The following is a 14,526-nucleotide window of genomic DNA, read 5'->3' on the forward strand; positions in this document are numbered from 1 at the left end:
GGTACTTTATAGAACTCCACACATCCGTTAATCAAATAAAAATGACAAGTACCATAGCCAAATAAAATGAAAAATAAAAAATAAAAACATACCGCGTATATAAGTCTACCAGCTACTAGTATATATTCTCTCCGCTCAGTTAGATAGGTTTTTCTTTTGACGTCACTACCCTTATGAATATTCATATACTTGCAAGAACTGACAGTCGCTGTGTCTGGCAGCGCGTGCTCACAGCTGCACAGCCTTCGAATGCAGGCTCATCGCGGCGCGCACAAAACAAGGCACAGCGACTGTGGAGAGTTTAGTAGGTGTAGTGCACATATTCCAAAGTTTGCAGAAGCGCGTCCCAGATAGCGTTCTACACTAGCGCAATAAAATCGGAAGACAAATTGTTGACATTGCACGAAAACGGTCACTACTCTGACAATTTGATGCCCCAGTCAGGAATGTAAGATGTATAATAATAAGGTTATTACCAAAATACCGCAAAGGATGCACTCGGACATTGGCGCCGCGCATCGCCCTCCGCTTCGCGTCGGGCGATACGCTGCGCCAATGTCCTCGTGCATCCTTTGCAGTATTTTCGTAATATAACCTCATATTAGCAATACAACAAAACACCTACCCACCCCTAGGGACGGACACGTAGGCAGCCCCCTATGGCTGAACATATGGTGTTCGCAGTCTGGCACAAAATGTGTACACTTTTCTCAACTTACATAACTGCAACATTATCTTAATTAAACACTGGAAAACAGTGGTAATCTCATGGAATGTTAACCTAGGTTCTATTGTCCCCTTAGATAAAGAAAAGTCACACCATTCAATATTCCGTTCCCGATTGTTCTAACACAAGTTTACTAATAATTAATTACCACCTCCATGTACATTGACCTTTAGTCCGTGGACTGGTGGGGCCCACCGTGCACCCCCCCCCCCACCATCCCTACTACATGGGTATTTTTTTTTGTTCTTTAGGACCTGCTGAACAAGAAAAAAAGATGTTAACATGTTAACATTGGATATTTTGGGATGCACTACCTATCTGGGCTGGTTTTTGATTTGCATGTACCGCAAAAAATGGCGAAAAATGGGTAGGGGTAGGGGGTACTATATCCTCCCCTACATTAAGTAAACTGCATGAAATAGCACAAACCATACAAGCTCAGATTCTGCTCTTTATGACAAACACCAATTTTAGCGAAATTAATTTGTGTACATAGAATAGGACGACTTTAAAATGAATTTTTTTTGACAATTTTGAAATTTTTTACCCAAAATACCATGTAACAATTGTGATTTATTTTTTATTAAGCAAAATTTTCACAGCTTTTTGTGTTTGAATTATTTATTCCCACATATTAAACAAGAAAAAAAGTGTTAACATTAGATATTTAACCATACACTACTTCTCTGGAGTCAATTTTGAATTGCGTGTATCTGTATGGGGTGTGCAAAAGCTAGGGGTAGGGGTACAACATTCTTTCCTTGATGAAGTAAACTGGCTTGAAATGCCATATACTTTATAGTTTTAGAAAGCTTAGATACTGGTCTTTCTAAAATGTAAAGGTTTTAGTAAAAAAATATGTCATAGAATTGGATAACTTTAAATCGATTTTTTTCTGGTAATTCAGTATTTTTAACCGAAAGAAAATACGATAACTATTCCTCCTTATTAAGCAAATCAAACAGATTTATGGATGTTATTTACTAATTGCAATGTGCTGAAGAAGAAAATAAATGTCAAAATTGGGTATTTACCGTGCATTATTGTCTCTAGTCACTAAAATAGCAAGTTTTGCTACATTGGTATATCGTGAATGGGCATTTTATTGTTATGCAATGAACTAATGCACAGCCTTAAAAAGAAGACTTTAAAACGTGCACACATAGTCATATTGCCATTTTCTCCTTCAAGTAAATAGATTGTTGACGACTGTCTATTTTTATAATTTTTTAAATTTTTAAATATTTTTCTATAAAATAATTTTGGTAAGACGTATTTCGAAAATTGTCTATGCCTCCTTGTCTTACGTTACTTATACAGCTAGCATTACTAACAATCTATTAGGCCGAGGCTAGAGGGGGCGTCTACGTGCACCTTCCCCCCCCCCACCAGCCCCACAGGATAACAAACCTGTGAATTTTTTTCTTGAGCTCGTGCGTGTTCTGACCGTGCTTTATCGCAAATTTATTCATGCCTCGATCAATCAGATAACCGTACTTGCGCCATCAGTGTCATACAAATACTCACCACATCACCCAGCTAAGAAATATTGTCTTTCTATGTTGTACAACTCGTCGAAAGTATCTTGGTTTATTTTAATTAAAAGCGATACCAGACTTGATGTAAATGCTTTCTGTGCAACTGTGGATATGCAAACGTGCCATCTCAGCGTAGCTTTGGGTCCATAGCTGTGGTGTTTTCGGACGGGATTCCTGCCTTTTACGGGCTGGTTTTCACTTTTACGATTTTGCGGGGTTAAAATCGTAAAAAGTCAAAACCAGCCCGTAAAAGGCAGGAATCCCGTCCGAAAACACCACAGCTATGGACCCACAGCTAATCTCAGCGAAGCTAATGGGCAGCTTACATAATTGGTACTTACATGAACGATGACATTAAACTTTACAAAAATCAGAAAACTTGCATTTAAGTACACTGCCCTGGATAGGTCAATAAGTAAAATGTCCACATTAAAAGAACGCCAGGGCAAACACGCAACAACCAACAAACACGATACTACAAAAATATTGAATAGCCCGTGACGGAAACGTGCTTGAAAATACCTTTACGCCATTCATAATCAGCTGAATTCTTTCCGTGTTTTGAATCTAAAATTGAAATTTCCTTGGCTGAAATTTCTTGTCGAGTATTTGTGACGAGGTTGCAGAAAGTTTAAGAATGCGAGGACACAGTTTCACAACAAAATTTTCGAAAGAAGATTCGCAAATTCCCTTTGTTCAAGTTTTTCGCCTGGGCCGTTTCCAACGTGTGCCAGCGTCAACGAAAACAGAAGTAACGAAGGAACGAACAAAAACAAACAAACAAACAAGTAAGTAAATCCTATCAGTCGTAGATCTGACGCAAAGTAAATGCACTTAGTAAAAAAATCACTTTGATGCTTTTTTCATATCTCCTGTTCCGAGTCAGCGCTAACCATCATCAATAAAAACTTTTTAAATGGGATGTCGGTACAATTACATCTCCAGTATCAATTTGAATAAAATGTAAATATAAGGTACAAAACCACTACGGCTACGGTTTACCAAAGGTAAATACTGGAATGTGGGAAGAGCATATGAGCTCTACTGCTGTAGTGACGAATAATGAGAAAAGTTGTATCATGTCGGAGATTAAGATACTATAGCATAGTCCTTCGGACGTATTTTGTATTCTTTGAGAGGTGGAGGTTAGCAGCAGCGCCTACACCAAAAACTTTGTCACTTCAATGTTTCAAGTTAGAATTAAATAGAATATGACGATAGCAAAAGAAATATTTGTATACAACGTTACGAGTTAACATCGGCATTAAAACCACATTAGCTGTATGTTTTTTGCATTTTATTTTCCCAAAAATATCATTCAATCTTTGAGGAGATGCTTTGAATTCCCATCGTGAAGCAATATTGTCTTTGAAAATATCACTGTCTCAATCCTTGATGTTCAATTTGGTTCAGCGGCTGCGATATTTGAGTTGCATAGTGCGCTCATCACATCACCAATGTTTGAAAAAAGTTCAGTGGTCAAACTCCCGTAAGCACTTTTACTTAAGCTGCATTTGATATCAAACTACCTTATTGAAAAAAAACGCAGAAAGATACAACTAATAGGGCTTTAAAATATGCACATTTTAGTGTTAGACACTAAAGCGGGACGGTTACCAGCGTGTTCTAATGGTCGTGCCAGTTTTGTGTGTAATTTCTCTAGCGTTTACGCCCGTTTGAATTATTGTATTAATAGTTAAACGAGAAAAAGATAAATACTTTCTCGGGAAAACATGTCGTCCTCATCAAATGATAAATCCTCACCTGTCGTAGATTTCTGCTCATCACAAGGATCCGATTGTGTCTTTCTGTGATGTCATTTTGCTTATCAAATTAATCTGACATACCTCGCTGAACTCTCGTCAGATATCCAATCATTCTAAATCAGGGTGATAAATGAAGCACCGAGATGTACTCTGTGACATACAATACTGTGATATACAGTATCACGATCAGATCAAGTTCAATCAATGAAATCACAAATTATGTCTGAGCGAGACTCAGTAAAGTCGGTCATAATCATGTTTATATCAGTAAGTGCCTTCAAATGACTTTCTGTTAAAATATATCGATGTGACTAAGCTGACTCGATAACTGCAAAAGGAACTGTTACTTTTATCACTTCTTTCTTCCCAGTATTTATGCTTCTTTTATAAGCTTCGCTTTCTTGATGTATTCCAAACAGCTTATTTGATCTAACCAGCGAGCGGTTCATCAACATGTACAGTGTACATGGTAGAGGGCGTTGTTACGGTTGACAATTGGCGAGTGAAAGTTCGGTCAGAAATTTAATTGCAAGCAGTCAAAACGTACTTAAAAGAATGTAAAGGCTGTGTTTACAATCTGTATGCATGCTTTCCAAAGAAAACCATTAAACTCCGGTTGATACAGACAACAAAACCTACGAAAGCCGTAGAGCTCCATTCTGCTTGTCCCATTTCCTGATTTGGACGCTAACCTCAGGCTTCTGTTTCTACATTTTGATTTTCGACCTGAAAACTTTAAGAAATATGTGAAATATTTATTAGAGCTTTACCTTAAGCTAAAACGTGAGACTGAACTGTATCAGCTTGAACAAAAAACCCAAAAAACCCAAAGTCATTCGATAGTGTATCTATACTGTTGTGTGGAAAACGGAAAATCCTAAAACTACAGCACTTCCATTGGAACATACCCCACTATTAGTACTCACAGCCTTCTGTCGACAAGTTCTATAAGTTTGGTATAATTATGAACAATTTGAACACTTATGTCAAATCTCTGGCGTCTTCTATCAATTTGGTTCCATTTTGATTACGAGTAAAACATAAACAGTGTAGGCGACAACTTAGAAGAAAGCGTTACGTCAAAAACTTTTCATATGCTTACGCTTCATGCCAAAACAAAAAAGAAAAGGTTTTGTGTCTCATCATAGCATATGTCGATCTAGACTATTTTTTTTGTTCGCTTGTAAAAATGAAATGCCACAAAAAGACAGTGTACCTTGCACAGCAGAAAATACAATATTACAAGTATGTGATGATCGGAATGGATGCTATAATGGTAAAGCACAAGCGCCCTCACCGGTAAGGATGGTAGTTTTACTGATATCACAGCTCCTCTTCTCGTGAGGTGGAGGGACCTTTGTTAGCCGCTGTGAACAAATGAACGTAAAGGAACGTGTTGACAAGCTCCATGTCTATAGCTAACCTTCCACTTTAGGTCAACAGCTAGGTGACACGCGATTATTTCCCATAGATAATAAGTACCTCAAACTTGATCCCTTCGGGTCTCCCATCACTTCATGGAAAGAATTCAGTTTTACATTAAGCAACATAAGTCCACGAAAAATGTGCATGAAATAAATTTAGTCACGGACTTACGATGATCATATCGCATGAGCACAAACCAAGCACGGGACGTCTTCTGACACATCTAAACGGTATTTTATCGACTACTTTATTATTGTGATAAAGAAATTATGTTCAAGTTTGTCAGAGCATTAGATATCAAACATAGGCCTAATTGTCGCAGTTTTCCAAATATTATAGAATCTCACACATTTTATTAAAACAATAGTCAATGATAGAAACTATGCACACTTTTGAAAAAATGAAAGCTACCAACATTTGTGAACGACTCGTCAAGACTGAATGGGTAGATATAGCTCTCAATATGCAGTCATTCTCTTTGCTTGTGCAACGAAGGACATGCACTGGCAATCATATCAGAGTTGTTGAACTCCGTCAATTGTGACAAAATCAATACGGCTCCATGCATACCAATAACCATGGTTCAAAAGAGGTATCGATCTCTCAAGACATGACCTCCAAAAATGAAGCAAGCGATAACTGTCAATTTTCAATGATTTTTGTCCTTAAAAGCGAAAATCCCCAATGCCTGGTTCTCACCTTAGTGCTTGCTGACATTTATTATTTACAACATAGAATTCGTTTGTTCTCATTTAAAAGCTGTGTGCAGAGATAAAGCTGGTAACAAACCTACCACTCTTTGTAAGATTGTTCTGAACCATTCCAGTACTGACGCAAACGTTATACAACACATACCCGGAGGGCGCCCGACCGTTAGCGGCCACTGATTTGGCGTCCATGATCCAGGTGATCTCACAGACTCCCATGATTTGACCGTATATGAAACCAGGTCTGTCTCGCTTCCTAAATTTGTCTGCGCTGATTCAAATCATTTGCGTTACGGATCGTTGCACATTCCTTTGCCTTCAACAAGGAACCATAATATCGCTGTATGTGAACTTTCTGGGAAAGTTAGTCTTGACAGACAATCTTTCCAATTCTGATATGTTGCCGAAATATCCACTAGGCCTATATCTCACTCTCGTTAAAATAATTTCTTTCAGCACATTCGTTTTACCTAGGATGCAGGTTATATTCGGGCTCTCAATTTTTTCAGTTCTTCTCTGGTGTACCACTTGTGGGAGCTTATTTTACATTGCAAAGCTCTTGGTGTAAGAAAATTCTTTACAGTCTTAGTTTTTCGAAAATCGAAATTGTATTTTTCTCCATAGAGTTAAGGTAATATGCACCTCGAAAGTGAATGACTTAAACTTTTGCTCTAACTTTCCTCAAGGAATCTTTCAATCATTCTCTTTCAAAATCAAGAATAAAAATAGGGGTCACCGTGCAAATTTTTGGTACTAGAGAAACAAATAACCCAAGCTTATTTACCGATATTAGAAATTCAAAATGGCCGCCATCCCTGTGTTCACTCTATGGAGAAAAATATAAATTTTCGAATTTCGAAAAACTAAGCCGGTGAAAAGTTTTCTTTCACCGAGAGCTTTAAAATGAACCCCCACATGTGGAATATCAGAAGAGAATTGTAAAAGTTTGAGAGTCCGAATGTCTGTCCCCGAGGTGCGTTCTACCTTAACACAGGGCTGGCGGCCGTATTGAATTTCAAATATCGGTAAAAATCGGGTAATTTGTTTCTCTAGTACCAACTTTTGTACAGTGGCCCCTGATTTTTATTCTTGATTCCGTGAGAGAATAGTTGAAAATTTCATTGATGAGAGTCTGGGAAAAAGTTTAAGTCTTTCACTTTCGAGGCGCATACCACGAAAAATAAATTTTGATATCAATTTTCATATTTATTAATCATGCGATTCGATTTATTTCTGCCATGAAAAAATTAACGAACAAAGAGACAGTATTAAAAGCCTTGTAAGATAGACATGTCTTCAAAGTCGATAGTTTACAATGCGCACGCATCTCAGAACAAAAGTTTACTCATGGTTTCACCGCCATTCTTCCTAGACTCAGGGGATTATTCTAAATCCCAAATGACTTAGTCAGTTCCTACCCCGAGATCGTCAAGTTTTTACGCCCATTCAAAAATCGGTTTATCGCCGGAGATAACGACTCTGTAAGGAGACTTTAAGTTTGTTGATTGTTCGCAAAGTACTTGGAAGAATCTACTTTCGCATTAATCTGGAGTAATCAACCGCCGTCAATGGTTCGAACAAAACAAAATTAATCTGCTTTTGTTTTGTTGCCTTTACCATAGACATTACCTCTACTGTCTATACCTTTACAGATGCAACTGAATCTCAGATTAAATTTCGCAGTGACTTTCCATATACTGACAAAGTTTTGAATGAGCTGTACGACCGTACTTTCACAAGAGCTATAAAACTATACTTATTGTAATTGTGTACTCTATAAAGCTGTCAGCAATTGTTATTAGACGGTCCTATGATTTTATTTGAGTCATTGATTAGAACATTCATTTTAGAGTCCCCATTCAGTTTAAGGTAGAATGTGCCTAGGGGACAGGTATTTAGACTCTCAAACTTTTTCAATTCTTTTCTGATATACCACTTGTGGGGGTTCATTTTAAAGCTCTTGGTGTAGGAAAACTTTTCATCGTCTTAGTTTTTCAGAAGTCGGAATTTTTTATTTTTCTCCATAGAGTTAACACAGGGATGGCGGCCATTTTGAATTTCAAATATCACTGGCCTTATCACTGGCAGTAAATCTTGGGTAATTTGTGTCTCTAGTATCAAAATTTTCACAGAAAAATTGGATGATGACAAGTCTGATTGCTTCGTAGTTGCATTATATGGATATTATATATGGGTATACAGCCACAATCATCCGACTGAACTATAATTATCTTTTTCTGGTTTCATCATTTTAGGGAAATGTTGAATTTGTTTCTGTTCTATGCATCAGCTACTGTTTCTTGGTTGGGTAAGTCAATCATAAAACACCCTGCAGATGGCTTGTCAGTTTATCCTGTGTATACGTGAAATGCTATTGCAGATAAATGAACTGAAGTCGGGACATATTGATTTTCCAACAATAACAGTAACTGGCAACTTGGTTGCCCCAAGAAACACCTCTCTCGGTATGTTTAATCAAAACTTCCTTTCCTTCTCACCTTCAGTGAAATTATTCTGCAGTATGGTAACACTCACCTCGAAAATTTATATCACACTTTGCTAAGGAACATACTTTTATTCCTTGTCAAATATGGGATCACCCTGAAAATGTTTGACCTGAGAAGCACATTACGGCGGACTTAACTATGGTTAACATTCAACTGGCCTATATTCTCTGTATTGTTTCTATAGGAAAACACAAATTTGCGATTTTCTCCGGAACAAGATCGCGAAAACTTAATTTCTTTATACATTTCAAAGAGAGGCCAAGCAGGCTTCAGACCACCAAAAATTGTAAGGTTTTGAGACTTAAAATATCTTTGCTCGGGACGCATTCTTCTATACACTTGCCAACACAGCTGCAAATGGCTGCAAATAGCCTTTTTGACTACCCTGCCCTCAAGAGACGAGACCGTTAGTTATTGACCCATCTATTGACCGTGTGATCCTTGTTTTCTCGAGAGAGATTATTCTGACCGAAGTGGTTGGCGGACGTGCAAATGACCGATGCACTCTTCACCTGTTTACGCCGATGTTTTACAGTTAAAATGAAACTGCTATTGGTATTACAAGCTCCCTGAAGAGCCAACACAAACGTTGAGATTGTTTACGCATGCCTCGGGGTAGTGGACCTCGAGTACCGGGAGTAAATTATTGCACACTTGAAGAGGGTTTAACGCCCTATAATGGTAACACAGCTGCAAAGTGCACTTATCAAGACAAATGAAGAAGAAACAACTTTCGTCTTAATTTGCAACAAATTTAGCTTGGTTTGAGTTAAACTACCGATCAACTGAAGTACTCAGAAGAATTCCAATATGCCCCTATCAGTTGCTAATAAATGCGATACAATTTTCCTGTCAGAAGAAATTACTGCCCAAAATGCATCGTACAGTCACCATGATCACAATACCCAGTAACGTGAATGAACGTATAATAATAAAGCAGATTTTAGATATTGGTCAATTTAAAGGAAATCTTAAAATCCGGTGGATTACGGGTAAGATCCCCTCGTCTATGCTTGCACCTGTGCCTGAAAGTATGTCAAAAGTGACCAACACTTAAAACCTCGTAACCTGTGCAAGTACTCATGAATGCCTCCACAACTCAGCAACGAGGAACATGAATTCAAAAATTATTCAGTGTTTTCTTGCAGACGATTATTGGATACTGATGTTTTTATGCAACGTACGATAAAGCCATGGCGGGGAGAGCGTCGACAATTTTTTTTAATTCAAACATTCTGTGCACTTGTTACTAGGATACGGACGCCGTTCCTTGCTAGTTAAGTGGTCCAGAGCCGGGTCGGACTTCGAGATAACATTCGTCAACGAAGACAGTATTAATAGACTGCCTTCGATGTTTGTCATGTCACCTCTGGCGTTGTCATGTCAGGTATCCGAAAAGACATAAATTAACTGGCCGAGAGGTATCCTGGCTTGAATAAAATGACCAGAGGGGTAAGGGTACATCGTTATTATCGATCGATTCACGGTTGGCACCTTTCCAAACTCGCTTATTCACGGCACAGACTCTTGTAATCAGTGCTCGCTTGCTCCGAAGCAGTAAACGTTGACTGGCGTTTAAATATATTGCAATGTTATTGTTACCTGGTTCTGTGGTTGGGACATCGGTGTGAAGAGTTCAACTTTGCAGTTGCACGCAGACAACATGGCGTTAGCGGGGCGAATTTACCTGGTCACTGGTTCCACCGACGGGCTGGGAAAAGCGACGGCCCGACGCCTAGCCCTCGACGGCGCTACCGTCCTCATCCACGGCAGAAACGAATACAAGGGAGAAAACGTGCTGAAGAGGATGAAGGCGGAGACGGGGAACCCTAACATCGAGCTGTTCCTCGCCGATCTGTCATCTTTAGAACAGATTCGCCAACTTTCGAGGGATATCCATGAAAAATATGATCGCATTGACGTTTTGATCCACAACGCGGCTGTGTTCGAGGAGAAGCGGAGAGAGTCTATAGACGGCTACGAGATGACTTTTGCCGTCAACGTGTTAGCACCTTTCCTGTTAACTTATCTCCTTCTTGACATGCTGCCGAAGAACAAGGGTGACGGCAGAATTGTCATCGTGGGGTCGATGCAACACTCATATTGCATTGACTTCACAGATTTGCAGCTTGAAAAATCTTACGACGGCATAACGGCGTACGAGATGTCCAAACTCTGTGCAATAATTATAGCATACGAACTCGCTGAGCGGTTACAGCCTTTCAACATTACCGTCAACACCCTCGATCCCGGCATGGTGGACACGGACCTACTTCACGCAGGTTGGAAGTTCTACGGAATGCCACCAGAAGAGGCCGATAGTGTTTACTTGATGGCTACTCAACCCTTGTTCGCTAAAGTGTCCGGTGGATATTATGTGCGTAAGCGAGAAAGCCGATCGGCCGAAGTCTCGTACAAAACAAAAACCCGAAGGAGACTGTGGGCTTTGCTGGAAGAAATGGCGGGCGCCCCGTACCCATAGCAACGTGCTTTAATAGAAACCAGCGTTTCTTCCTCTCCCTTGAAAGTAGACCAACACTGTGCTTTATAATTGGTGACTAAGAATTGGTTCACCAGCTCGAACACGCTTTCAAGAAGCCTGGTGGAAAAAAGTTACATCACCAACGTGATAAAGAAAGACAGTCTGCGGTGCATACGTCAACGTTTTAGGAGAGAAAAAATCAATGACTGTATCTTGATACAATTGAATGCTATGTCATTTCTAAACAGTGTAGACACGGAAGATGCGATGAACTGTAAAAACACCATCGTTAACATTCCTTCAAAAGTATTCCATTATTGTTCGAGACTCACGCTTTATTTTGCCAAAAGATGAATAAACTTTCACTCGAACGATACATGGCTTGCTGTATACGCCAGGAAGAAAGACGGTTCACTGTTTGTGTTGTTTTATTGAAGATAATGTCCGTCTCGTATCTTGACAGCCCTGATAATTAGTGTTCTTTGAAGAGGGGGTTGTTATTGCACCACCGGCATAATGAGAGAGTCCGCGGAAACAATAGCTTTGTATTAAATGCCCACTCAAGCCTCGCAACAATTTCAAATTCACGGTATTTGAGATGTAAATACACCACCTCCTCACTTGAAAAGCGAAGCACGGAAAACTTGGGAACGTACCTGCCGTATTCATGCAACCAACAGTGAACTACCCCTTCAATTTTTCATGAGCCATGTGTTGTTGCTTTTTTGAAAACCTGCCAAATGTTACGATATGGTATCATCGTTTGATGTCTGATTTAAAGCTGTTGGTAGGCAGACTTCGGACTCGTGTTTTGTTTTCGTTTTTCTGTTTCAACTTCCAGGACTGTTATGGGTTTTCCTATCTTGTGCAACGGGCACTTTATGAGATTATGCATCATTGACAAGAAACGATACTTAGTATTGCGCCTTATTATCAAACCGACGTCTGTGACCAAGCTGGTTTTTCTTAAAGAGTATCGTTTGCGTTTTTATTCTGATTTACTATCATTTACAATTGCCAGGCCGAACGAGAACCAGTAGAATAATTCTTTTTGAAGCAGTAGCAATATTCTATCATCATATCCTGGTTTTTCTGCTGTAAAAACATCTCTTTGGGCGATACATGATGTCTTAGATCGAACAACATGTCAGATAATAGTGCTGTCAATGATTGTTGCTTGTTTGTAAATATAGCACCGAGCGCACCACATAGGGTACTGCCGATAGAAATTTTAACAAATTAAGCAAAATTTCCAGTGTTTGAGGTTTGGCCGGTAGCTATTGGGAGGGTACGGTCAAATATGGTTGAATATCTACAAAGCCAACTTGAAAAACAAACAACTGAAACTGTCAGAACTAAGTGTAACATTTTAACAAGTGTGTATGCCATGCACAATTCTGAAAAATTGTCAAATTTTGGAACGCGAAACAAACTGCCTGTCGGCGTTCGGATCACCCCTCTAAAGGATGTAATGGATGATCCCTCATTGTATTGTGGCGGCTTGTGGTCGCTGGGGATACCTTGCATCGTGGGTTGCGAATATCGGTAACAAAGAACCACTTTCACTATTCCTGTATCCTTAATTTCCGAAAGTCTAGTCAAACATTTATTTTTTCAATATTAATAATGTAACTATGACGTTTTTGGGAATCGGCCCTTTTCGCCGTTTTCCACACCATCAGAGTGACTTGTCGCCTTTGCCTTAAAATGCACCTTTCTGAAATTGTCAGCATGTAACTTCTCTCTTTTGAAACTCATTGGTCGACATTCTCATGTCAAAATTTACATACACAAGGTTGAGTTTAATATTTAATGGGTCTCACGAAACGTGTATTTATGGATACCTTTTTCTTAAAAGCTTTACAAGGAGTTTTTAAGAAAAGAACATATAAATTCTCCATATAGTTGTGAACATCTAAACGTTACTTAATTTTAGTAGCAAATTAATATGGACAGTAAGCCTGCGATGCTTACCCTGTGTGTATTATTTATTGTGATAATAACGTCACGAGTTCAATTAAATTCTCAAAATATCAAAAAGTGATTCTGGTGTCTTGTCATGATCTGTTGTAATGGGTTGCCATAGATTAGTACGCCCCCAGTCTGTTTAGAACAAAGATCGTGCACAATATCCAACGCACAAATTCTATCATAGGACTAACAAGCGATTGTTTTGTCGCTGTTTTGTTTTTTTGTCGTAGAATGTCACAAAAGGTTAGAAGTTTGAACTGCCATGTTTTTGTTTCGGGCAACAGGAGCTACCGTTAACGAGAAGTGCTGTTACTGTTACTGGTAGGGTTCCAGCGCACTGCCTACATACGTGTGTACACTCTCCTATGCGAAAGGGAAAAAGTGCACAGAATTTGAATAGAGATGCTGTTGCTGCTTGTTTGGGTTCACCACCACCACCACCACCACCATCATCATCATCATCATTGTCCCCGTCCTCGTCGTTTTCATCATCATCAGCAACAACAACAGTAGCAGCAACTTAAACCACAACAAAACAATAACAAACGTTCCATAACCCTTTCAGTAGGATGTGAAGTTTGTGACAGCATTTTTCACAAACGGCACGGAAATAACAAACAAGTGTAGAAAACTCTTGTTCCTCCCTGGTCTCACTGTCACTTTTTATCGCCCTCTAGAGTCCGAAAGCCGATAGATATCATCAACACACTGATGATCAGGTGTAACAATTACGGCTTTGATGGCGACCATCCGAAAGACGTGGCGGAGATAAGATCGCTGACGCTTGAGGACTCTCAAACTGATTTTGGTTAGCAATTGTCATTTCACAGATTCAAATAAACTACTTTTTAGGAACTCTAATATTGTGATGAGAGGATTCACAAGGTGATGCTTCATTAGGCCTATCTTCTGCATGGTCAGTTTCACACACCAGCGGCTATAGAACAACAGGGACAACAACAACAGTAAAAGCACAATAGAAGTTAGCATAATGCCGGAGTATATTTAGTTTCACTGAACACTGTTACATGCACACCGTTGTTTCGAAATGCTGTGGTTCTTCTAGTCTCCGAAAATTGAATTTCTCAGACGAAATCTCGCGACAAAATTCTTAGCTGCAGTGTGTAAAGACTTTTCGGTGAATTTCAAGGCAAGTGCGAGAAAGCAAATGAAAAACCTCCTAAATTAAAGATGAGATTACTACTGTTACCTATCTGATTCAAATCTTATGTAGAGATGGGTCGATCGTTTATACTATCGTATTACGGCCTTTCTTTGTCTGCGGCGCGGCCCTCACTCACTACCTGGCTGGAAGTGACCCACTCACGCAACTGGAATCGTCATATTTCACCCAGGCATCGAAATACTTTCGATATGTTAGCGCTTTGTTTGTTTCATCTAAG

General features: G+C 39.3%; 1 protein-coding gene across 1 annotated transcript; it reads left to right on the plus strand.

The window, feature by feature from the left end:
* Positions 1–9,971: 9,971 nt before the first annotated feature.
* LOC139121841 (polyprenol dehydrogenase-like) lies at positions 9,972–13,197 on the plus strand. Its single transcript, XM_070687058.1, has one exon. It carries the CDS (start codon positions 10,334–10,336, stop codon positions 11,150–11,152), a length of 819 nt encoding a protein of 272 aa, XP_070543159.1. The 5' UTR covers positions 9,972–10,333; the 3' UTR covers positions 11,153–13,197.
* Positions 13,198–14,526: the final 1,329 nt, after the last annotated feature.

The sequence above is a fragment of the Ptychodera flava genome, chromosome 21, assembly GCF_041260155.1.
Source record: "Ptychodera flava strain L36383 chromosome 21, AS_Pfla_20210202, whole genome shotgun sequence".
NCBI classification, from domain to species: Eukaryota; Metazoa; Hemichordata; class Enteropneusta; family Ptychoderidae; genus Ptychodera; species Ptychodera flava.